At 38.5% G+C, this 26,482-nt stretch overlaps 1 protein-coding gene across 14 annotated transcripts in view; it reads right to left on the reverse strand.

Moving 5' to 3' along the window:
* Positions 1-26,482, reverse strand: part of LOC133158251 (neurexin-1a-like) — a 165,789-nt gene that overhangs the window by 10,259 nt on the left and 129,048 nt on the right. For 8 of the 14 annotated variants that reach the window (XM_061285315.1, XM_061285314.1, XM_061285326.1 and 5 more), the window contains 3 exons: positions 13,481-13,652; positions 8,202-8,291; positions 6,773-7,092 (listed from right to left, as the gene is read on the reverse strand). In XM_061285315.1, the coding sequence (XP_061141299.1) occupies positions 6,773-7,092; positions 8,202-8,291; positions 13,481-13,652 (582 nt within the window). The remainder of the gene's footprint in view (positions 1-6,772; positions 7,093-8,201; positions 8,292-13,480; positions 13,653-26,482) is intronic. The other 6 variants (XM_061285327.1, XM_061285320.1, XM_061285319.1 and 3 more) reach the window with 1 other exon arrangement.

Here is a 26,482-nt window from a genome sequence, read left to right on the forward strand (position 1 = left end):
TTTGCTTATAGCATGCGGAATAAAACTTGTTCTTCAGGGTATTTTGTGTTCCGATGCCCTGGTGCTCAAATCCGAGAGAGACTTTCAGGGTGATAACCTGTTGGCGCGTTTCTGTGAAGAGTGATAGCTTTTCACGTTGTCTTTCTGGTCTAATTTGATGAATACTCTTTGGCACACAACAAATCTCTTTGGAGACATGCTGAAAGTCAGAAGGACACAAAAGGCATCTGAAGGGTTTATCTGATGCATGCCTGTGCTGTCCTACTAATGTATTCTTCAGAGGATGCTTGTTTTCTTTTACCTTGCTGTCTTTGTGTATCCCTTGGCAAACACTTTTTTTTTTATCCAGTCTTGTCAGAGAGTAATCTCTATATTTCTATATTTGTATGGACTGGAAAATGTATAGGCTTAAGGAGGATACTATTTTGTTTTAATTAGAAAGTCTAAACTTCTAAACTGATCTTTGTCTGATCTTTCAATCCCATAAAGCACATTCATTTGCACAATCCAAAAACAAGTAGGCTGTCTGTTATTTCAAAGTCAATCTGAGCACTCCAAAGTATATTTCATGGTCATTTAGAATTTTCACCAAACCCACACTAAACACCCTAAGTAATTTGGCAATGTTACAAAGCATGAGGACAAGTTGTTTGTTCTATCAGAGTTGGCATGTGTTTACTGAAATATTGGCTTTAAAAATATATATATATCCATATGGCCCAAAGAAGACGCAAGCATTTCATTTTAATAAGACTTGGAAGGCAAATTTAAAATACCATTTGGGATAGTATAAGTATAATTACCTTTCATAACTATAATGAAGTCTGGGAAATGCAGCAGCTCCAAGTCAGATTAAAACTCTCTATAATGCGGCGCTAGGAATACCTCCTACGTTTTTGTTTTTTTTTTAATTGAGGAAATGTGGCTGGATTGGAGCTGCATATGACTGTACTTTACTGTACTATTACCTTAAGGCACCAATCCCCTACGCCCACAAAATAAACAAATAACTCACTCCAAAGAAAAGGTACCTGGTTTATAATTCTCATGGTTTCAAAGGTTTGTTCAGTTGTAACGAGAGTGGTGGTGTGAGCTTTCTTATCTCAAGCTTCATGTTGGGAACAACACATCATTAGTGTACCAGTGAGAGTGGCAGAGCAAAATCGAATTTCTCGTGTTAAGATGGAGGTTGAAGAAATTCATTCTTTCACAAAGAACAACAAAGCTGAAAGATCTAACAAACCAAATGAAAGTCAATGATAATAACAATTAAATAGTGGCCATTACCGTGGAGCCCACCGTCGCTATCACAACTTATAATAACGCCCGATGACAACTTAGCAGCTTGTAACTGGGTCGATGGTGATGAATAATTTAGTCCCAGATGCTCAATAGATTTCATCGCAATAATGAAGGCGAAAGTCTCTCAGACTGTGAGGTTAGTACAGTGCAAAAAAGCCTGGCCTTCGCCCACACTCTTCCTGCTGCCAAGCTGTCAACATCACAGACCCACACATTCAAGATCACGTGAGTCGCATTGCACAGCAGTTGCTAGCTGATATGTCGTGTTAATCAAATGTAGTATCTTTAGCAAAAAGTGAAGCTCGAAAAAATACTTTTGCCAAATAAAGGAAGGCGAGTGTTTACAGGCTGATAATCATTGGATAGCTCAAGGGAAAATGAGTAACAATAGGGAAAACTCTTCTGGTAAATGAGCCACTTTCATCATCCTCATTTTCTATAGATCAATGGTGTCGAATTCAGTCACACAGGGGGCACAAACTCAAGGCACACTTTAGGGTTGTGGGCTGAATAGAAGAATCGTATGTTAATATTGTGTCAGTTGCCAGGGTAAGCATCAGTTCAAGGAAGAAGCTCAGATCTTCAGCTACTTTGTGCTGTCCAGTGAACTGATGAAAAATCAAGCAGAAACAATAAAGTCTGACTAATCTCTATGCCTTATCACTTCTGTAGCATTCAACTCGAGGTGAACCATGTAATAACATGTCGTTTCACCGTGTAATTTATGAGAGATCGTCCCTTTAGGGAACTAGGGCTTTATTTAAAGCCAATCAGCAGTTCCTTCAACTGGACTTCAGGCACAATATCGGTGTAGGATATAAACAAAACCAAAAAAAAAAAAATTCTAGTTTGAGGCCCTCTCTCGTCCCTTGGTAGTATTGTACTCATGTCTTGCCATACATCTTCCTGGGGCGTTTAAGTCACTGTGCCCAGACAGTCTAACAAGGTGCTGGAAGGAAGCTTCACACACCCGGTACACCCAATTTCATGCAGCAGCGGAGGGACACATACTTCCAATTCATTAGATTTTGTGACATAAAATGTAGTAAAAAGGAGTTCAAAGCAGGACTGGATTGCTGATAGTATGACAAAAAAAAAGACATGGAATAAAGCAAGCATTATTCTTTTAGACTGCAGGGACCTATGAGTCGTGCTTCCCGTCAAAACCCAAAAGCACCACTGTGAAAGGGCAACTTTTTGGATTCAGATCATTTCTACTTTAATGCACTGCTACTCTGTTTTGTAGAATTCCCTCAAGACCTCCCCAGAACCCTTATTAACTATTTTGTCGAAAGAGACACTTGTGTAGAGTAAATGTACATTTTTCAGCAACGAATAAAGCTGGCACTGATAAGATGTGGTTGCAGATGATATGGAACCACTGATGCTATTTCCACGTGCCCTATTTACCATGTCAGTAAGAGATATGGGTTGGAAATGTTGTAAAGGGAGAGTTTTCAAAACAGCTTCTGAATTGATTTTTATCAATCGGTATATGTCGAAATGTATTGCGCAATGTTTGCATTAAATACCTGAAGAACATTTTCTAATATAGCATCATATGGGTGAGTGCGCAGATTAAGCAAATTGATCTTCTGGTATGTTGATTACAGCCTCAAGCAGATCATTAGTGCTGATCTCTTGGCTAATTACGCTCAATGCAGAAATGTTTTAAATCAAATTCATGAAGCCTACCTCCTACTATTTTTCATCATTTGCTTGTTTGGATAGCATATTCAATATTACATTACATTACACCCCCTTACTCTCAGTAACAGATGTCTCAGATAGTATGTCTCCACTGCTGTGTTCGCCCTCCCCATTCGCTGTTTTCCTTATCTGAAATCGAATCTGGAGTTCAGTGTGCATCCCTAGCTCACCTTGGTTGTAATCTGCTTCAAGAGCACAGAAGTGCCCAGTTGGAGTGAAGAATAGGATATGTGAGGAGTTCTAAAAGGAAATGGCTTATCGTAATGTCTCGTTATTAACAAAGGTGTATCATTTTAGAAATCTAGTTGAGTGTCAAAAACAAAAAATAGCTGATAAACCCAATCATGAAAGAAAGAGAAGGATTTGAAACTTGTCTATAAATCATTGTCTTGACTGGAGCTGTTTCCTGACATGGAGTCCCAGTCCCTCATCAGGTGACGGGAACAAATTTGTCTTCCCAATATAGATTTCTCTATGGCTGAGATGAATCTCCTGTAGGCTCAAGTCCCATGCGTGGTGTTAAAAAAAACAAAAATCAAACAACCCCCGTTCCCCCCCAAAAGAAACACAAAGAAAGAAAAAAACTGCTTTGCCCCCAACAGTAGGTTGGGTCTCAAGTGTGTCTCACTGAGCATCCACATAATCAGATCCCTGCCTTCCAGGTCTGGATGTGTCATTCTCCATTGAATGAGCACCGAAAACCACAATGAGCAATTTTGTGAGTCAGCTCCATGAAGGCAAGACGATGTGCGTTTTCAGACATGCACCAGTTAGAAATCCAAAAGAAATCTTTGACGATGCACTATGGCAAATAAATTATGTATGTTTCCTTTTTTAATTTCATTTTGATCTGCCAACACACAAATTCCTCTGCTCCATTTACCATTGACGTCCTACAAGGGCTTCATGAAGACTGTGACGTCTCAATTTATTTTGGATGATGATGTCATGACATAATGAGCCTTTTTCCATGTTTAATGTCACTTCACATGAATTCAAGGTGCATTTCATTGAGCTATTTGGCTCTTAAAGATTTAACGACTATGCTGCAATGATGATAATTGGTATATTATAAATTACATACAAGTAAACATAGCCATAATGCTCAACTTATAGGTTCCAGCTCTTGTTTACCAAATTTTATTCAATATGTTGGATTAAACGCTTATTTGTGAAGATCAGATTGTATTTATTGAATTAAAGCCTTTATCCACAGCTTAAGTAAGACATCCATTTCTCCTTTGAGCACCACACATTGGAATGTGACAGCAGAGGTTTTAAACACAAGCTTTTAAAGAGCTTTGGCCTGACATTTTTCTTCCCCCAGAAAATACATTTTTTTAAATGAAAGAAGCGTCAGCGCGTCTTATTGAATAGTCGGCACAAAACTCATATTCAGAAATGAATAACAAGAGTTCTCTTATGTTTGTTTTTTCATAAGAGCATCATCATAAGAGCCAATGCTCTGTGAGATGACAAAATGGTTAATAAAATATGCTGTAAAGGGTGAGTGTCAATATCACTCTTTTATGAAACATTACACCCAAAATCAGTTTCATTTTTGCCATTCAAAGAGTATAAGTGGAAGTAGCCTCTGATATACTACCATGGGGGAACCATCGAAAGATTGAGATTATTTTAGAATAATGGAAAAAATACGAAACAAACAGCAACTACTAATACCAATTGAACATATTGAACGTCGCATTACGCCATGAAAACACATCAGCATGTGCTGATATGCCTTTTCAATGCCGTCAGTGAGACACCCGTGTGCCTCACAGTGTGTATGGCATAATATTGAAGGCTAGTTTCCATAATTGCCTCTGGTGAAATCAAGATGATGGATATAATCTGTCATAGGGAGCAAATGCTGCAGGCCAGGGTCTGTCGCAGCTCCCTTGCCATCTGTTGGTCCGGAGTGGGCAAAGGGTGTGACCAAGCCTCAGGCCCACCAAAGCAAGATTACGAAAAATCATATAGCATAGGTTCTGGTTTGCCCAGGTCGTGGTATTGAAAATGGATGAAGAGATTGGCTAGAGCTTTTAAATCATTACAACATATTTGTCAGATGTGATTGTACTCCATATGAGCCAAAGTTTAATACACAGGCAGAAAGACATTTCTACCTGTTAATAATTGCGAAAATATGTTAATTTTGTTGGACCTTGCGCAAAAACTTACTACAAAGTTAACAAGACTGAGAGGTGTTCAACAAAAAATATTTTTAACATTAGCTCTAAGGATGTTTAATTGACACCAATGTTATTGCCTTTCAGTTCTCCAATTCATTTGACCTCAACCTCACGGTTAAAAAAAATGGGATTGTACAAAGGCATATTGCTCTGGAGAGTCTAAATACATACTCATACAATTCTTGGAATACCTTTGAAGTGGCAATATTATGGCCAGGAATCTGTAATATGTTTAAAAATGTTATGACAGATATGATCTTAAAATTAAGACCAAATAATCCGCGGGTCTCATCGCGTAAAGCTCCAGTTGAAGAGTCTCCACTGCCTAAGATTAGTTGCCTGAGGAGTGATTCAAACCCCCAGATAAAGCTCAGGTCTGAATACTGGCACATGCAGGATTAGTGTGAAATCTAAGATTGCAGCCTTAGCTTGTCAAACAATAATCCAATGCAGGACCAAGACCATCAAAGAATGCCTGAAGGCAGATACTGTGGCTACTGGATAAGAGAAGTAGTGCATGGATGATTACTACTAAAAAGGATTGGAACGATGAACTACTGTTACCAGGTCATCCACAACAAAAGATTATTAACATATTGAGCTGCATGTAGACAGTGCAGATACAACTAATGTTGTGTGACAGTACTGCTAAAAAGTTGCTGTAATTGTATGCAGCATTTCAAGGCAAGAAATATGAAAATGATTTGCAACAATCCAATGAATGAAATGAAATCAAATATATTGCCATGCCGTGCCTGTTTCACTGGGGGCAATCATGCTAAAAGTGAATTTGAATGTAAAGCATATTTAAATATGAAAAATGACTGAATTGAAATGGCTACCAGAGGGGAATTCAACCAGGAGGACAATGCTAAAAACACGAGCTATTCAAGGGTAAGGACTCTGAATGCTTCTCTTTGAACAGAAGCCAGACACAAAGCAATGTCCTGAGACTGAAACGTCCCTCTGCAGGAGCTCTCAGCGGAAAGGTCGTCAGGTAGAATCAAACCACAGACAATGACATCTCCCAGTGCACATTTTTTCAATGCCTCATTCATCTTGCTGCCTTCATCACAGAACACCTCTTTAATCAAATGGATCAACTCAACCGTCTCTTTGGTACAAACGGACAACGGCATTATCCGAATTCGGTTTTATTGATCAATCCAACTCTTATCTGCAACTTCATATGCATGGTGAATGAGAGAATAACTATCAACTTCAACCTATATTTGGAATATTACCAAATGGTTAGTATATTAAGAATAATGGAATTAATTGAAATGTGCTTTTAAGCGGTGGCTTTCTTTACTTTCAGAGACCTACATCAAAATCACTTCTGTTGAATGATTAACAAACCCAGATTTTGGGCTGCATTTAATTGCATATCAGTGGTGCTGTCCCTAGCGAATAAATAATTTATGCAAAAGGTAGAAGGAATGAAAGCATTTAGGAAGCAGAAGCAGAGGAATAGAGATCCTCATACAGTGGCCAATGCATCTATCATAAAATTTGATTTACAGTTCGAACAGTATTTAAAAACGATAATTTAAAGACCAGCTTACCTGCTGCGGCTCTCGTGGTGTGGTCTGTTTGACCCGTCGACTCGACGCAGTGGTGGTGGTGAGCTCCATAATGGTCGTGGAAGTTTCGGACCGATTGGCTGTGGTACTTGACTGCGGTGTTATAGAAGAAGGCGACTCCCCTACAAGCCGGGCACTGCCCTGGATCTTAATGTTGGGGTCCCCCTCGGCGGCCATGTTGAACACTTTCAGGCCGTTATAGTAGAGGCCTGAAAGTTGTCCCTGAAAGGATCGAGTCCGGTCTCGCTCCCAGCCACCAATCTGTATAGTAGTTTGGCTGTTGAAGATAGTAAGCTGCCGCCCTGTGGGAAAACAACGTTACATGTACAAATCTGTTGGATTGCAGACTTTTCAAGTAAACATAAATACCAAAAAAGATAACACTCGCCAGTGGCTAATGAGACCAATAAATTACGGGTTGTAGAAGCAAACCCTGGCAATTTATTGCAGTTACTATGATGACATGCCTGTTTTATGAAAAAACCAAAATACGAAAAAAGAAAATGCAACTTTGCTAAAAGGTTAGTCTCATACAAACAAGAAATCGTGATTTGGTAAGTGTAGCTATGATGTCAATATGAAAGATGAATATATTAATAAATACATATAATTATTTTTTTTTATTTCAAGTTTTAAAATTTAAGAAATTTGAACACAGCACAGATAGAAAAGACGACAATGCAGCATTTTATAGGAGGCATCCAGACTCCTTTTAGCAAACGCAATCAAAGAATAATAAACTAAAGAAGGTTAAGCATGAAAAACAACACAAAAACAAACAAGAACAAACAGTGTGATATGGAAGTTGGTTAGAGCAAAATGAAGGAATCAAACATAAAGGGGGGGGGGGGTCATTTCACATTTTATGTGAAAAATATGAATTGGTTATTACATTGGAAAATCAAAGCATGCACTCATATTGTTAATTGTTAATGTTACAGTTCATTGAAATAAAGCCCTATACACAACATGTTAAAGGGACTCCAGAATTTTGACGCCAATTCGTATTGTTCTCTATTTATAATTTCTAGCAGTTTAATCACAAACATTAAAAGGCATCTGTCAAAAACATGAAAAAAACAATGCACTTAAAAGCAAAAACAAATAAATAGTGAATTTATAGTTATTGTTTAGAGGTTTACAGCAAATTTACAACAAAATGCTACTATAATTTATAGAAAGTTTAACAATGTTGATTTAAATTCATATTTATAGTCCCTTTAACTATAAATTCACACACGTATTAAAACAGCTGACTACCAAATACATACATTATTACAGTAACATTATATTAACTATTCAAATCATTTATTTTATTCATGTTTTATTTTATGTTTAGTGTTTACAAAATATTGCAACAACTTAATTATGATGAAATTATTCTATTTGAAATTTTAATCAGTGATTTTACCTTTGTCGAGTAGCCATTCGTCAACTACTCGACCAAGTCGGAATGGGATTCGCTGTCTAGCAATCGCCAGGCGTTCGTTATCATTGTTGCCTTTAAAGTTTAAAGAGACATTTCAGTGGTTACAATCTGTAAGGTCAAAGGTTCAAACGTTCATACTTCTACAGCTAAACAACTGCACATTTACATGTTTTAAATTGAAAATGTTTTGTGTATTTATAACAAATATTTAATGAACCATTATTTAAACAAACATTTAATTTATTTTATCCAACAAATTAGGTCTACATTAATTGAAATTAAATGGTTTCATCCTTTGGATTAATAAAGCTAGGTTATAAAACAAACCACATTACAAGTTTCATTGTCAAGTCTTGTATCCACCACATTTATCTTTCCACTCTGAAAATTTTAAAATGCTTTTTTACTGATTAAGTACATACATTTTCAAAATAAACATCACTTAAATTTAAATTACGTCACCCTAGGTTGTTGGTTTGAAAAGAAAATGTAACACATTACAAATATCAATCTTGTAATGAATAGCCTCGATGACAAGAAATAAAGTCTATTTACAACATGTAATACATGGAACAATAAAGCAGTCAAGATAGAGCTATACTGCATAGTTATCTTCCGTAAAATGGATTTGACAAAAGCTACACGGACAAGTGAGTGTCATTTGTTTGCATGGGCAGGGTTATTGCGGATGGAATAGTGTTATTCGGTAAATAAGTGTCAAAGGAGTGCCACGGGAGGAGAAGCATCCTAAAAAAACGCCACTTTTACATTGAAGGACCACTCGGCATAAATGAGGACAAACTCTGCATCGACCTTTTGTCAGGACCACTAACTTCACCAGAGCTAGAGAGTGAGTGCTTTCCCCTCTCCTATTGTCTGCAGGGATAGAATTCAGTCCGCTTCATTCTTCTTGCAGATTGACAATGTTTGTTCCATCAACTATATTAATTCACCCTGTGCAGATTAAAGATCTGATAGCTAACAATGCTTTGGAGGTGAATGGCCCCTGAGCAGACAGGAACACAGAGACCTGAAGGAAAGTAGGTCTTGGTGGCAAAAAGAAAAGAAATGTAGAGACATTTTTCATTACATCAGCTTGAATGACTACAAAGGCACAGCACCTTTGAAAAGGATTTAAAACTAGTTTCTTGAGTTCATTGAATTTGGCTGCAGATTGTGTCAAGTTGTCACAGGATGTTTATAACAATTTCATGTTTTTTTTTTTTTTAGAGATACGTTCTTCAATATAGCGATCGATTCCTTTTTTGTAAGTTTATTTTATATTGTGTAACAAGTACACATAGAGTGAGAAGTGACGCCAATACATTTACAGGCTTTGCTCATCGTTTCCCAACTAACGCGTTCTCACAAAACTGCTGTATGAAATTGTATAAAACGCTTGGCACTAAATATTCATTTAAAAAAATATTAATAGTTAGAAGCTTGGAATCATGAAGTAACTCACAATGTATATTTTACCTATAATAATAATACAATCACAATAGAGTGATTATGAATACAAACCATAACCTCTAAATAGCGAAAATTCACATTGTTAAAAAAGAATAACAATAAAACAAAAAATAATAAGCAAAGGTGCCTTTCGGCTAACAGACACCGATAATTCAAAATGTGTCTATTTGTGAGCAAAAATATTTTTTATTTCCTGCACTCTAGCAAATTGGATGGGTGTCAAACATGGCCAGTCTCATATTGGGGTCAATTAAAAGAGACTATAATCACGTTATGATAATGTATTGATCCCCACTGTGGCACATGAACAATGCCATCCGCAGGCCACCAAAGAGAGTCTGTGACTATTGCCTCGTGGTGATTTGGTTTAGTATGAGATGGCCAAGCTTATCTACTTTTCCAGACAGCGGCGATTCAGCTGAGCCGCCTCAAATGACCCGATTTGGTCGGATTTGTTTCATTTTGTCTTTTGGAACAAAGTTGTCAGTACAGATACTGGGACATTTCCTCTATCGATGGAATCAGAACAATTATAAAAGATAAAACCAGACAAATCTCACTATAATTTTTGATTAACTGATTCCAATTCTTTGCCCATAGTGTCCACTGTACTTTACTTAAAACTTTCTGGAGGCAGCCCGAGCAGGTTCATGAACAGAAGAGCGATGGGGAAATAAAATACAGCTATGAGACTTTGAAGAAAAAAAGCCAACCCCCACCATCAAGCCACTCTGCGGACTCCGCACTGCAAGGTGGGGGGAAAAAACAAAATCGGATAGAGGGTGAGATGGACAGAGGGGGCAGGGGTGGTCAGCTTGAGGTAAAAGGTACAGAGAGAAGGGGAAGTGAATGCAGGGGGAGTCATGTAAGTGCACTGTGTACTGATAACAGTAAAAAGAATAAGGCCAGGCGGGGACTTCTCTATTATCTTTGTGTGCAGTGCATGCTCATTGGGTACCGTAATAGGATGCTGCATGGTGCCCTGCGGGCCTGGCAACACCATTGTGTTGGTATTACTTTCATGACCAATACTCTGGAGAAGAAGCCCTGTTTTCTTGTTTTTGTTGCAGCCCAGCCTTTTGTGTGTGGCGAAAAGCAGAGCAAGAATAAAAGGAAGAACCACAGCAAACAGAAGGGTAGTTATGCATCTGTGCGTGAGCTTTGAATTTTAGATTAGAATAATTACGATAAAGATTTTTAATGGAGCCTCTTAAGTATGAAGGACGAGGCTTTTCAGTGAGATTACGATGACAGCAGTATAAGTCTTGGTGGAACAATTATTGCCTTGCTTTCGAAAATGATTGCTCCCTCCGATGCAATCTGCACCTTTCTGTCTGTTGGACTTTCAAACCATCATTTTTGTGTCTGCCTTGCTTTATTGTAGTCACCGTTGATCTGTGAGAGGCCAAGGCCAAGGGGTACTATTATTGAGTGTATTAGTGGCATACATGGATACTTGTCAAACGAAAGGCGGGCCGAGTGAATGATGGCTTTGTGTGCTGGAGGTGACAAGGGGAACCGTACAGCAGTTGTAATTGAATCCAATTAGTCTAAATGACTCCAATGCACAGGTGTCAAACTCAAGGCCCGGGGGCCAGATACGGCCCGCCACATCATTCTATGTGGCCCGTGAAGACAAATTGTGCATCAAATTCGTGTCATTACTAGAATTGCAAATTGTCTTCACTTTTAATATTATCTTTTCTTTTAGATATTTGACCAGTTTGAAAATGAGTTATTTGTCAGTTTGTTTTGTAGCTTTTACTGGATATAATATGAGGTGCTCATACATTTATTTGGGTTGACATTCATAATGGCCCTCCGAAAGAAGCTATGACTACAATGCGGCCCGCGAAAAAAAAGAGGTTGACACCCCTGCCCTAATGGAATAGCTAACCTTGGAATTGTTGCAAATGGATCATTGCACGTTTCTCAGGCTAAGGATTGAAATTAAAGAAATTACTTTACAGTTGATAACAAATTTGGACCACAATGGAACCAATAAATTTGATTGCCCCGTAGGTTGTGTAAGACAGAATCTAGATTCTGTATGTTCAGAATGAATGATTTTGAATTGAATTCTTTATGTTCTTTAAAATAAGTAGCCACTTCAAGTAGTAGGGCACTCATTTTGCACATGGCTGTAGTTTTCTTTGTTTGGTATTTTGCTCATCTTTACTCAGGTAACTTGGGCGTAACGTAATGATTCAGAGGGGTTGTCCCATGCAGGTATTGTATTCATAAACAAAATCCCATGACAACTGAATTTGTGGCTCCGTCGAAAATAGCACTACACTACCTGCGCCATGAGATAGACCTGCTTTTAACTAGTCCAAAATCTAGTCTACATTTGTAAACCAAATTTGCAGATACGCCAGGTGTCATGGCATGAATGCCCAAACTCACAAACACACTGAAGTAGACCATGACCCTGAAAATGAAAATACGCCTGCTTTAACACCAAGGTCAGACTAATCTCTGATAGTGTCAGGGGCGAAAGTGCCTCATGTTTGGTTTGTGTTTTTTTTTCTTCTTTTTAACACCAGCTATTGACTTTTTTCACTTGTAAGTTATAACCCATTATGACCTCAAAGAAAATGTGTTTCAAAATTCAAATTACTTGGACACTGAGTTCCACAAGACGTGCTCAACTTCAGGGACTCTCTTTCTATAAAACACAAGGTAATGGATAACAAGTGCTGCATCATCGAAAACACCATTGTCAGTGATTGACAACTGAGTCATTACAAATTGAACTCAACCTGTATCAAGATAAGGTTGACAAATAGATCACTCTTAAGTAACAAAACAGGAAAACAATGAAGTTGCTTTCACCAGCTTCTTTCTTTCATGATCTGCCTGTACAATGTTTACAGTGCCAGGATTGACTATTAACACTGCTGTGCTTTCTCCCCCCATCTACAATATGTCAGAAATATTACTCGCCATGTTTTACCCGAGGTGATTAAGAAGGGTTGAGCCCGTTTGACCATCTTGCTTTTGGATAATTGCCACTGTCATTGCTAAAAAGGTCAGCAAACATTCTAGAAAAAAAACATTTGTGCTCCTGCCCAGACATTTAATTCACTCCCACGTTCAAACACATGATCTTGATTTGGACATGGAGAGCACACCCTTTGGGTGTACTGTACATATTTCAATTTGGAACAGAATGGGTATACTGTATGTTGGGGCACCCAGCATTTAACATTCATTTATCCACAGTAGCTTTTGTCAAAGCCCTCTACCGTTCAGAGAGTTCAATTAATAAACACTGTGACGTTTTAATATTCATGTTATCGACATGTAGAGATTGCACAGAAAAGTACCAGTGTTGCCAGGTCCTTCCTTAGCCAAGGACTCCATTCATATTATGTCAACTTCATGCAAAAACACACAATAGATTTAGCAACTATAAACTGGACATGTAATTCCATTTTATTTAATTTGACTGTTGCACTATAAATTCTTAATTAAAATTGAAGAATTGCTAATACACTAAATGTAGCATGTAGGCAGATTTTGATCTACATACATACTGTCAACAGTGTGGCTGGCCTTCGAGAAAGGTTGTATTTGATAATAAAACAAACAACAATGTTAAGAAACATCAATATGCAGAGTGTGATTAAAGCATGTATGAAAACACTGGTATTATTCTACACAGCTGCTGGAAAGAGAATAACCAACATTACATAACCATGACAAGTGCAGTTCATAATCATCCCTTTTTTAAGTCAACCTTAATTAGTAAATTCATGCTTCTCAAGAGAGAGTGCATCACTCACCTTGGGGGTAGCGCTCAATGACCGGGAGATCATCCAACTGGAGTGTGGCATTACCCCCACTCCTCGTAAACTTGACTATGTGGTACTTTCCGTCGTTTACAAACTTTGTCGTCTCTTCTATGTTAATGTCGTCTGTTCCAACATTAAACACCACAGCAATGTTTCCTCTTTCCTGGAACAACAAGAACACAAAATGCAACAGAGGTGAGTTAGGGTGACTCAAAGTAACTGCACGGTGAAGATCAACAGTAAGTCAAAAATAATGTTCGAATTCACCCTGCAGATCCTTTCATGAGGGAAGTTTCTTTAACAATGTATGGTCCAAGTTGTCAATATGTACTGCGTAATCAATTTTCAATGAGTGTGTAAGCTAGTGTATGACCCCCTCTCCTCTTTGGAGATTCACTCAAATGAGCATCTGGTTGGAAGATAAACCTTTGGTAGAACTGCAGCATTCTGCATGTCATTATCCAGTCAGCACAGCCAACTCGCTTTGCATCTCAGTCTCTTGCCAACACTCTCAAATTAAATCATCAACTGCCTTCCAAGACCTTCAGGTTCCGGTTAATTTCGGACGGTTCAAACCTTCTCAAAAAAGACAGAATTGAATGTACAATCAAAATCAGTCATTCCAATGTTCTGTTTGCCTAAGCTGTCTAATTGAGAAAAAATAATTCACAAAAACTGTAGGCATTGAGTCATACTTGTGTTACAATTGTGATTGTCAGACATTGATGTGGCAGTAAAACCTCACCTATGAGTGAATTTGTCAGTTTGAGGGATTTGCTCCACTTAAAATCTTTCAGGAAGAGTCCCCAAGATAGTAGCTGAGCAGTAAGCATTATCCTGTCTCATATTCTCATTTTAAAAATTTAGTCCAAGTATGAGATAAGACAACCTACTTAGACCTCCAAAATCAGGACACAATAGTAAACGTCTTAGTAACTGTCTGTCTTGAGGGACCGACACAATTAGTAAGTCCTGCTTTCAATAGCTCCCTCCAATTTACTTTGGATGCCTTCAGTGGCCTTGTTAAGGTTTCCAACTAAAATGTCCATAGCATAAACGTATGACAAAAGAAACCATCAAGGACTGAAACAGGTATTAAGATGAAAGAGGACGAGCAACTAAACAGGTAGCACCATGGCCTCACAAAATGAACATAAAAGTCTTCCCAGAAGAGTGCAAAATACTCATCTGCATAAAGAGAACCGACTCCAAATGTTCTTTTTTTCACCTACTGCCATTGTCCTTCAACATTTGATAATAATATATAATTAGAGTCAATGTTCATCCATTATTAAGAGTAGTGGGAGTAACTGCTGATGCCTCGCCTTACCGAAAGGCCTACACATGACATTTACATGTACTAGACTCCCTATTTATATCATAACATAAAAAGAAATCTTCAAACTGGTCGGACTTAAGCATGCAGTTCCGTCATGTTCTGAGAGCATCCCGATCCTGCAGCTTTAATATCTTATGGTCTGATGTCAGCTTGATTGATAGCTGCTTATATAAACCACGGCCATACTCCAAATTCAGGGCTGCTCACTTGTGCTGCCTCATGGGAGCAGACTGTATGGCGCGTACATACCCCACCCAGAATATTCAGCCTTGTCTGACATTCTTCATGGCGTCTTGATTAATTGCTCATCATGCTGCAATAGAGTTTAATTAACTGATGAAGTTGATCCACCATTCTCTTTTAATCTCATCCCTGTTTCTTAATGCTTCTTATCCTCGCAGCTGGAGGGAGGAGTAGCCGCCGTAATATTGAGGGTGTCAGTCGCTCGTTAAATGTCCCCATCTGCAGTCATTATACAAGCACGGGCATAGTTGTTTTAGGAGCAATAAAGCTGCAAAACAGACACTGCAGACCAAGCGCTTGAGTAGCATTTCTTGCTTCCACTGATGCCAAGTACTGCATCTCACTCTTTATTAAAGTTACTGCAGACACAAGTTATAGTTGTATAAGGTCAAACAAAGCAAGATGTAAACCATGAACTGTTTACAGGCTCATTTCATTGCCCACTCTGCAAAGACAGAAATGTAAATTGCCACCGTGTAGGTCCTTCTCTCATATTCCTGCAAAATAAGAAGACCTCAGTGCTCATTTATAAGTCCTTTATGATGACCATGACGCGCCCAACGCGACAGGACTGCAACCCATCATTTGACATTGTACGAGACTCTGAGGTGCTGCCTGGCAGGTGTAGGAACACCTCTGCCATCCCTTAAGTATGTCTTTGTATACATCTAATGTATGTGCACATGAGCAGGTTGACTCGAGGGAATATTCTGATCTCACTACAGAGGCTAAATGTCTTTGTGTAGCAAGGACATGCAGGCCATTCTCCTCACCTTATCTTTTAATTACCCCTGACAGTCTTCTGCTTCTCTCTTTTAAGCTTTCTTAATGAAATTACAGAGCTAATGGAAGAATTAGGCACAAGAAAATGACTTCCCCTTCTTTCCAGGCATGTATTTCTGCTCCACGAACTGTACACTATGCAGTTATTATTCCATACCTCAGTAATGATGCCCAGGGAGAAAATGTTTCATCCGACGGTGTAAACATATCTATGCACATCGAGACTTGCCATGTAAATAGAAAGCAGTAAATTATATGCATCTCATTATTAAAACACAGAAGAAATCCATCAAAAAGGCATTTCAGGCTCAAAAATGAAACAGAGATGTTGTGATTTATCAACAATAGTATGTCAGAAAAACCTGGCGATTGTGCATGTGCTGTCTCATCACTCATTCAATTGAGCATCTGCTTAAGACATCATGTTGGCACACAGGATAAAGTCTCAATATGGCATCATCACACGCAACTGCATTTAAAAAAACTAGCTCTCCTTGCGCATATGGGTGAGAATCAAGCACTGAGAAGAAGACAAGTGGACTCCCTCTGCAGCAATGAAAATGAACATTTTTACATGTAGGCATGCTATATAACTGTGCAAAAGTTAAGTCTGTCATAGGCGTTTTTTGTTGTTTTAGAAGCGCCCTAATTAGTGCACATAACAGTACAATGGTGCTTGGGAGAGAGCATTTGCTGGAGTTGAGCTGTTAAAACTGCAAAGCAGATACTGTTAATGGAAATGGGATGTACCAAGTAATAATAATAATAACAATAATTATTATTATTACTATTAATAATAATAACAATAATGTTTTTACTATTACTGTATATACTGTTTATCTTTTTCATTGCTTTGAGTATTACTCAAAAAACAAAACAAAAGAGTATTGACAAAAAAGGGATTCGCATGGAGATGTTTATGTTCTGAAAAAGAAAATCAAGCCTTCCTCTCATTGCGATGGTATCTTCAGCATGCTGAGGAAAGAGTGCCTTTGCTCAGCTCATTTCCAAATCAAACCCACTGGCTAAAGTGCCTAATTATCTGTGAAGTTGGCTTGAAATTGTTTTCATTGCTAGCAGACTTTATCAAACGGCTTTTCTGGAGGAGAGCGTCATCAAATATCTCAGTTACTAAATTATCTCTCTAGCTGCATCAGTTCCTTAAATGAGAACTCAAAGAGAATAACAGAAGATTTATGTACTATTACCTTTCGTCTGTGATTTATACATCTCAATCATAGTGTCACTTAAGACATGTAGAGAGAACATACACAATTATGAAGCAGTAGCAAAAAAAAAAAGCAATTATGCCAGGCAGAGAGTCGATAGCAGAGGTTGGAGGTGAAAAAAGCCAGGAACCGTTCATCTCTTCCTAAAATGACATTTGCTATCTATAAGCCTTTTCTTTTGCGCCATCTTGAGCGTCACGGTGACACATTCCATCAAGAGAGGTCAACATATATCTGAAATTTCATTCTGTCTCACTCAAAGAAATCAATTCAGGTTTAAGGTGATTCTGCTGCCTGTCCACTTGTGACAGCTGGCGAGCAGTCGAGGTGAGTCAACCTTCAGCTCTGTCCTCTTCTCTCCACCGGGACTTCTCCCCTCCCCCCCGAACATGCCAGCGCGCCTCACTTATTTACCATAATAAGATCAAACAGTAAACAATGCAGGGCGACTAGTTGATTGAGTATTTTTATTATTTCTACTTCAAAAAAAACATTATGTATATACACATATTAATGTGTTAATGATGTTAATCAAAGCCAACTTTGATTGTAAGAAAACTGAGGGGGAAAAAAAAATCACCTGGACAAATAAGTTCTACCCTCGGAATCTAATTCACTTATTTGGATATTCCAGGACTGTGCTTGGCATGAGATTCCCTGTAATAACCAGGTACCTCTGCTCATAAATATGTATTTCCATCTTGTTCTACTGAGCTTTGTTCGGCTTGATTTAGTCACTGCTTGAACTCCTCAAGTAATTACGTTACATGGGCACAGATCTTGTCAAAGGTGTCAAACCATGGATGTTCCTAATGTCATCTTTTAATGCGTTTTAGCAATTGTGAAGGTACTACATCTTCTACCTCGGAAATTATTACCGAGGTCTCTAGCATTTCCCCCGGTTATTATGCTTATTATGATTGTATAATGATTCCAAATAATTCCACATGTGAACTGAAGTGTGTTAAGAATTTACACTGAGGATTTCAAAACGTGTTTAAGAAAGTTTAACTTTGCTCTACATCGTACAGTAATTAAGGTGAAATTGTCATGAATATAACATACCATTTATATTTAAACAGTTTAATATAACTTCCTGTAACGAAATGTTTTGCATGCAGAACAATGATATCTCACAATTTAACATAACACTGTGAACATTAGTGTCATGTAATGACTACCTTGTAAACTCTAAACCTAATGTTTCCAGTTCCCTTGGAGATATATCTTCTCCAACAAAATTATTCTGATGCATAATGTATTTTTGTCAGGCTAAAATAATTATAAAAAAAAAAACTTGATGCTGCTTGCGCAAATTCACCTCGCATCTCCACTTTAATCTTTCTTCTTTATTGGAAACCCAAATTCAATATCACTCCCTTTAACCCTCTTATTCTTATTAAAGATATATATCTTGTCTGAAAAAAATATATAGCAAAATATAGATTCATCTGGTCATCCACGCATAATGGTTCATATACCAAAAATAATACATAAATAAAGGTTATTTTTCCATGTACGTGACTCAAATTGTTCACAAACTTTTGATTAAGAAAAGTGAAGTAAATTATTTCCTTTACTTTTTAGACAGTCTGCTTCTAGCCATCTAGAAATTTGTACAGCGCCTCTGAAAAAATGAGGGATGATTGTCTGTCCACTGGTCCTATTTTAGAGGAGTCCTGACCCATCATTTTGTGCCTGATGGCTGCATACACACTGCGCTGCATATAAACATCACATCGGACAACATATAGCCAACAACATGATGTCTCCTGACCCTGCATGTATTTGGAAAAAGAAACATTCTTGGAAAAATACCCATCCAACTTTTTTTTTTAAATCTACAGGTCATATTCCAAATTAAAAAGCAAACAAACCAAGCTGAGTTCCTTGCTGGTAATGAAGGGTACGTTTTTGCTTCACAAGCTAAGCGAACAGCCATCAACACCATGCCAGCTTCCCTTGACACACCATACATGCATGTGTCACCCGCCTCTGCACTGCTAGGGTGACAGTGCAGTGTCAAAGAAAATCCTTGTTAGGGCCACGGAGAGCAAGGTGACATAGAGCTGCCATTTAAACAAAGTCAACCTTGAACCCAAAACTTCAACCCACAACTACAAAATAACTTTTTAATTTTGGGGGTTAAACCTTTTTTAATATATTTGAGTGTTTTCTTATCGGAATGGCACAAGGCAACAGATGCTCGGGAACAACTGGAGTACTAAAGTGAGTACCTGCCAGTGCATACATACGCACTTTGAAAGGTGATGGCATGCAGGCTCTAAGTGACAGACCAACCAGGCGCTTTCATTTGCTACAGTCTTGACTCTGCTTCTCGTTTTCTCTTATATTCATAACTTGACAGCATGGAAAAAAAAAAATCAACTCTGTGAAAAGAACAAGTCTAAAACAGCAGGATAGATTGCTGGGGGATGTCGGCATTGGTGTTATATTGAAGTTGATTTTTCAAGGTCTAGTAACTACAGAATTCTAAATGCATGGCTGAAGTATTGCTTGGAGAAAAAAACAAGTCTGGCCTCTTATTTTCACTGTGATGTTGTTCTGACCACAGAGTTGATTATTTGACATTCATGAACTGTTAATCATTACTGACTGGACCCTATTACCATGCACCTTGTAGCAATTGAAAGGTCAACTAGACGAGCTATGGACACATTTTAATTGGTGCATAATCAGGATGCCAATTACACTTGCACTAATGAGAGGAAATTGATTATTACGGCAGGTCCGTGGGCTTAATCACAACGGAATTGAATCGAGGCCTCAGTGTTGTATTTTGTTTAGCAATATTCCAGGCTAATGAAACTATGCCCATAGTTTCGTATCCTGCAGTAGTTTGTGTAATAATGAAAAGTTTGTTTTATTATAAAATATTCAGTAAAGTAACTAAGGGAACTGTGGGAGTACTGTTGAAAATAAAATTATAACTCAAACACAACTGATCGTTAAATAAAAAAGTGTATCTCAATGAAGGATTTTACCCTTCTTTTGTGGTGAAATACGAACTGTGCGGGGGAAGCTCGTGATGCAGACTAGTGTCAGGCCAAGTGAGTTGAAACTGATGGTGCACATCATTAATAGTCTGAAATAGACTGAACATTTTTACTAGGTCGCACTGTTAATTGACAACGATACTTGGGCTGGTGCCTCTCAGCCTGAGGCTCTCCCTCTTTCCTCGGTTTTTGCTCTCTCTCACTTTGCTTCGATTTTAATGTCCTATTTATTACTCTCTTCACTTTGCCTGCTAGGGATTTTTGCCTCCTGCTCACATCCCTCTACACACTTTTCAATGTCATTTTTTCCTCTTTACCTCTTCAATCTTTTCCTGTTGAGGACTTTACAGACAGAAGAACATGTGGCACACATGCTAAATATGTTGAAACAACTATCGAACAAACGTTTGAAATTTGGTTGTCTCTTTTGAGATAGGAGTCTCGATTACAGTCCAATGCCAGAAGTATCATTTCAATGCACCAAGACACTGAAAGAGAACCGGATGAATGAATTGCAACCCTTGGTTGTTATTTTTCATCATGTACATCTATTATTGATCTTATGAAACAGACAACCCTGGAGCAAAGGTGCAGGGAATGTGGTGTGCTTGATATATACATGGACATATGGAAGAGCACTGATATGATGGGTCCAGCTTCTCCACCGACTCCAGTTATTACCTTTCTCACGATAAGCATTCTATGACAAATGATCATGACAAGGTGCATTATTTTTCAGTTTTGTACCTGAGCAAAAAAATCCTGTGGATGCTTTTTTATGTAGATAAACAAACCAAAACATGTCAATTCTTTTCTGCCGCACTTGGGATACATTTCAGTTCACCTGTAATCCTTATGAGGACAAGACAATGGAGAGGTGAATGTATTCGGTAGTACAGTACTGAGATTGAGGATAAGAAAAAGCATGTATAACAATGAAGAAAAAAACACTTTTACAAATGATCCATGACAATGTTTTGTTTATATGCATGTCAGCTCCATTTAACATCACTCCTAAGCTCCGTGATGCATTTTATTCCCCGATACTATAGCCATTAAAATTCTAGCTGTCATCTCTTGGGCACCAACAGATAAAATAAAGCCAAGGGGGACAGTTCAGTTTTGATAATTGAGAATCAGCTAATGACTTTGCTGTCATTAATCTCTCACCCCCCGGTACCTGAAGGAATGAAGGAATTGATTTGTGTGAATGAGAGAGTATTTGAGGACGAAGGTGCGGCAAGCAGGACTAAAACAATGAAGGGATGGCTGGAAGATACAAATCTGGTGGACTTCAATTGGAGGTAGAAAAAGCAAAACAAATGAGAAGGGAACAAAAGAACGAAGCCAGACTCCACACACCATCAGATATTACGGTGCGTCCAATGTCTGTTTGCTGACAAAGCCAGCTAGATAAAAGTTGTCCAAATGAGTGGCCATCACAAGCTATTACTCTCTTGCTCAACCACAGCTTCCTGCTTTCCGGACTCAGTGATAACCTGCCGGGCATCTCGGTGTCATGAAGGGCTCACCTGTCAGTAAACATGAGCATTAAATCATAACCACACATATGACTAAGTAAGCTTTTAGCATAGTGAGCCTGTAAAGAAGCCGCTGACCAGAAGGAGGATGGACGGAGTGAAGTTAAAGGCCTGAGGTTGTGGTGCTGCTGTCAGCTTTTAAATGGAGGGAGGCATTTATCATCAGCAAGGTAAGCGGGTTTTCTCAAAGCAACTCAGGCGAAAAATGAACAGCTGCCATGCCTGCGCTTACAAAGACCGCACCATTCTTTCTGCCTTTCACCAGCCTCGCTTTCCAGCAACAGGAAACTACTCAGACATAATGGCATTCCAATACTACGCCACAGGCGTCAAGCTACAAAATATACATGAACATATAGGAGACATATATGCAAAACAGACAGGACGGCAAGAGCCTATAAAAATTTCCTTCGGAATCAATGTTGATATAAAAAAACTGCAGACAGAGAGGCTCTTTATTCGACAGTTTGCCTCACATGAGCGGCTTTGTGTTACAAAGGCTTTGTGCAGAGCACTCGATATCATATATGATTTTGTGGGTAGCCTTGATGTGGGTTCTTTTCTTTGAGTTTCTATAACTAGGAGAGAATTGAGGCTTTCCCAGGGTTGCATCGGGTATCCTTCTGAACCAGTGGTTTCACTCTAATACTCATTTTCTAGCTCTATTTGTGCCTTTGTTTCAATCCAATTCAGAAAGATTCATTTTGCTGCGCTGTGCTGAGTGACGGGGAGGGCTGTCAAAAGCCTTCCCATGGGTGGGCTCACCAGGCTGTTCAGTACTTCTGGCCAAGGAGATTCACTATGAACATTCTCTTTTATAGCCCTTTCTTATTCATCATAACACAACTTCAATTTTATTAACCTCTTCAGCCAAGCATACATCGTTGCTTCTGCTGCCAGTCTATTTCTATTTACGCAGCACGCTGCTCCATCCGCTTCCCCACGACGCCCATGAATGCGCATACACAATGCAAACTCGCAACCGTAATCAGATGTAGCAAGCAGTTAGATGGAGGGAATTGATGCATTTCTTGAACTCCAGGCTTGTCTTTATCTTTTTTACTAAAAGGTGTTGCTTCCCTACTGTGCCTCGCTTTGGGGTCATATCCATCTAGTTTGTTGTTCAGCATGAAATGTCGACAGGACCGGAATATTAAATCGAAAACACAAGCGTCACATCACCTTTACATTAGAAGCAAATCAAATAACAAAAAAAGTTGTGGAAATGATTATATACATTTATGGTCAAACGGCATAATATACACATATGCGCAATATTTGTGCATCACATATGTTGATTTTTAGAATCTAGAATCTATCTTGAAAGTACAAGCTAAAAAGCAAGGAGATGTTTTTTTTTGTTGCTCCAGCTTTTGTATAAAGTAAGTGAACTATTCTTAGTTAGCATTATTTTATTGTTTTTAGTTAACCTTTATTTACCCAGGCAAACAATTAAGACCAAGTTTTTATTTACAACTGCAGCCTGACACTTAATACTTCTACAGACCCAAATCCACTCAGTCAGCAATTTTTACGGAATATGATACGATGGCATAATGAACAAACAAAAATAATCGGATTATATGTTTGCATCATGCAGCGAAGCTTGAATCCCGACTTTTTGCAGCTAACTTATAAACTGTGCTCCCCTCAAATGCTATTATCGGGCATCAGATAAATGATAATAAGCGACGCCTAAAGAGAAACAAAGTTCTATTCCTCATGAAAGATTTATGAGTTTCTTCCTGCTACAGTATGTGCCGCCTGAGAAAAATTCCACACAAAGACAACTCTGTCATAAATGTGCTGTCCAGGCCATAATGAGAAAGATGAACAAATTTAAAAAGCATGGCTGCTTTCTCATTGTATGCTGTGGCCCCTTGCTGCTGCACTTCAACAGGAGGAAAGCACAGTTGTGACTTATGCAAATGAAAATGCTTTCTTCCAGCTGTTCAAGAACAAGATATACTACATATGCAATCACACGAAAGACATCAAGCTGGAGAAGGCTGGAGGCCCGAGTGATGCGCAACACATTTATTCTATGTACAGGATGTGGTGGTTTCATGTAACCTATCACACCAACAAAGTGTAAAACTTGCAAACCAGTTGCTATCCAAGCTTCGGCCCCCGTCTATTAAAATGATTTTATCACTACTATAATATTTATCAGGCAACCTGGAAGCGTTTCTCAACACGAATCTTAGCAGTGACATGTTTTCCGAGAAGCAAATTCATGTTTGCAGATTTTAATCAGGGAGTATAATGAGAAAACTGCTGTATTGCACTGACTCCATGAACACTTGGTCAAGATGTGGTGTACATTACCATATATGTCAACATGATGACAAATGACAATATTGAGTAACAATAAAGAGATTTCAATGCATGTTACCCCAGGAGCAGTTTATGCAATTGTAATTTGTGAGGAGGCAGAGGTGTTTGTACAGTAATTGGTGGACGTGCCAAAGAGTTGTTGTGCCGTGCTTGATGGGTCACGGAGCTAAAATGAGCATGGAATCTGCAAGCGTTTGCGATATGAATACTAAACGGTGATGGTCATGCCAGGCCTCTGGCTTGGAAGTCCGATGAGAAGCTGAAATAAATAGAGCCACTCAGGTGTAATATAGTCGGGAAGGCTTGGGTCCTTATTAAAGCAGAACTAAGCCAACTCTACCAAACCTTAATTTGTAGGATGGCTTAATAGATGCTTTATATTTGTGTCTATTTGGGCTTGTATTTGTGTGTATGCGAATTAAGCAAGTGGTGCACTTCATGCGCTCCAGAGCCATGCTGGAGGCAACTCTGCACACGCACACTGTGTGTGATGTCACATGGTAATGGAATTTGAATTTCATCGTTTCTTTTCAGTGTCAGGTTGTTTCTTGATCCTCATTTCAGCTCAGAGGGTTAAACCAGATGGTAAATGATTCCTTCCGTCCAACCTGGCCTTATTTTAACCCGTTGTAACTGATCCAATTTGCGGAGGCAGGGAAATTCATTTCACTGAAAACTATTTTACTGCTCAACAAATTTGTCTGCATTTTTTAATCGAAACTCCACGTAAGCTCTTCTAGATCATTTTTGAGCTAATTCCAGGTTTTCATAATAATCAATAATCAAACTGTATGGAGCAGTTGTGCAGATCAAAATGCAAAAGTGAGGGAAAACAAACACTAAATGCCATCTACTAACCAAAAGCGAGGTTAGCATGCTTCTTTAAAGAGAAGACAAACAACAAAAATAGAGAAAAACATTCTGTAATACACCTTCCTTTGTCTCTGACAAACCTCTCAGTCTGCTTGACAGCATCGTAGCTGTCAAACAGATTCCATAAATATGTAGCACAGAGATCAACATGCAAGGTAAAAGCTGTTACTGTCACTTCTCTTTGGAGTCAGTGATGGATAATGGCATTTTGAAGCCGACAAGCTGAAATAAGCAGAAGATGATGCACCATCTGAGAGTTGTGTTTAGTACCATAATGGACACGGTGAGGATTAAATTGTAGTTAAAGGGGGGAAAAAAAACAAAAGAAGCTAAGATTGGCCTGACAAAAGACAACATTACTGTGTTTGTTCACTGGAGGCATATGGACACAAATGATGTACATGTAAAAATCTAATTAATGAAGCCAAATAATATATTACAGATACATTGGACAACATTTGGCAATCTGTACAAAATTATGCTTGTTTATTCAGTCAGTATTGCTAATGTAATTTCACCAGCTTGCTGCAAATGTCAAGCGTCCTTCCACCTGGGAGCTGTAGGGCAAGTATTTGGACTTGATATCATTGCTTGTTTTCAGTCTCCCCGTGCTCTGACATGGTGACAAAAATAAACATGAAAACTGTGAGGAGTAGATGTCTGGATTTCGAATTGTGTTGCGCCTCACAACTCTTAGCATTTTGTCCCTCATCAAAACATCCACCCACTATTTTACTCTATTCATTACATAACTACAATGCGGGGGAGTTTCCCAAACAGTATAAACACAATATACCCACAACTATTTCCAGCCATATCGTGAGTAAATCTGGTTTATAAAATATACATCTGCTTTGTATTTTAAAAGTTGCATTTGAATTTTAAATAATTATAGCTTTTCTTCTATTTGGATTAATAGAAAAAGTGCAATCTAATCTTTTATTTTCATATTTTCAATGAGGCCCCGCTGGAAACTGAAATGGAATTCTGTCACAGAATAAGTAGTTACATGCCTTTTTCAATTTAAAATAATCCACACTGAAAGTGATGTTAAATTGAGAAAAATAACTGCAGCCAGGAAATTACTGGAATACAGTTTTGAATATTAAACGTGGATGTTTCAATAAAAAAAAGGCAATCACTTAAGAAGCAATTGTCTCAATAATGCTCGTTACTTGATGTTGAATTCATCTCCGTGTTAAACCTCATAGGAATTGTTTCCGACTAGGAAATCCACTACAGTGCTCTCACTGGTTTAAACCTGCGTTTTATGCACGCCCCGTTGGGATTTACTTCACCAAATAAAACTTTCTGATGTATATCCTGGCTTCCCTATTTGAGGTGGGAATACAAAGCATTTTATTGACGGGCCTTTGACAAAGTGCTGATGTGTTTAAGTGAATATTGGCTTTTCTGTTTGTCTATGACAGCGTCCATCTTCATTCGGCTGCCTCAAACCTGCTTCAGAACCTATTGGAAATGAATCTTTTCCTACACACCTTCCATTACTCCCCCTCTCATAAATGCCTCGCCATCTTTTATCTGAAAAGATGACACTTCCATTATGGTCTGCCACCATCTTACTGCCACCCAGTGAGTTGTGGTGTTTGGGAGGACTGATGTTGACCAAC

This window comes from Syngnathus typhle, linkage group LG8 (assembly GCF_033458585.1).
Source record: "Syngnathus typhle isolate RoL2023-S1 ecotype Sweden linkage group LG8, RoL_Styp_1.0, whole genome shotgun sequence".
Classification (NCBI taxonomy): Eukaryota; Metazoa; Chordata; class Actinopteri; order Syngnathiformes; family Syngnathidae; genus Syngnathus; species Syngnathus typhle.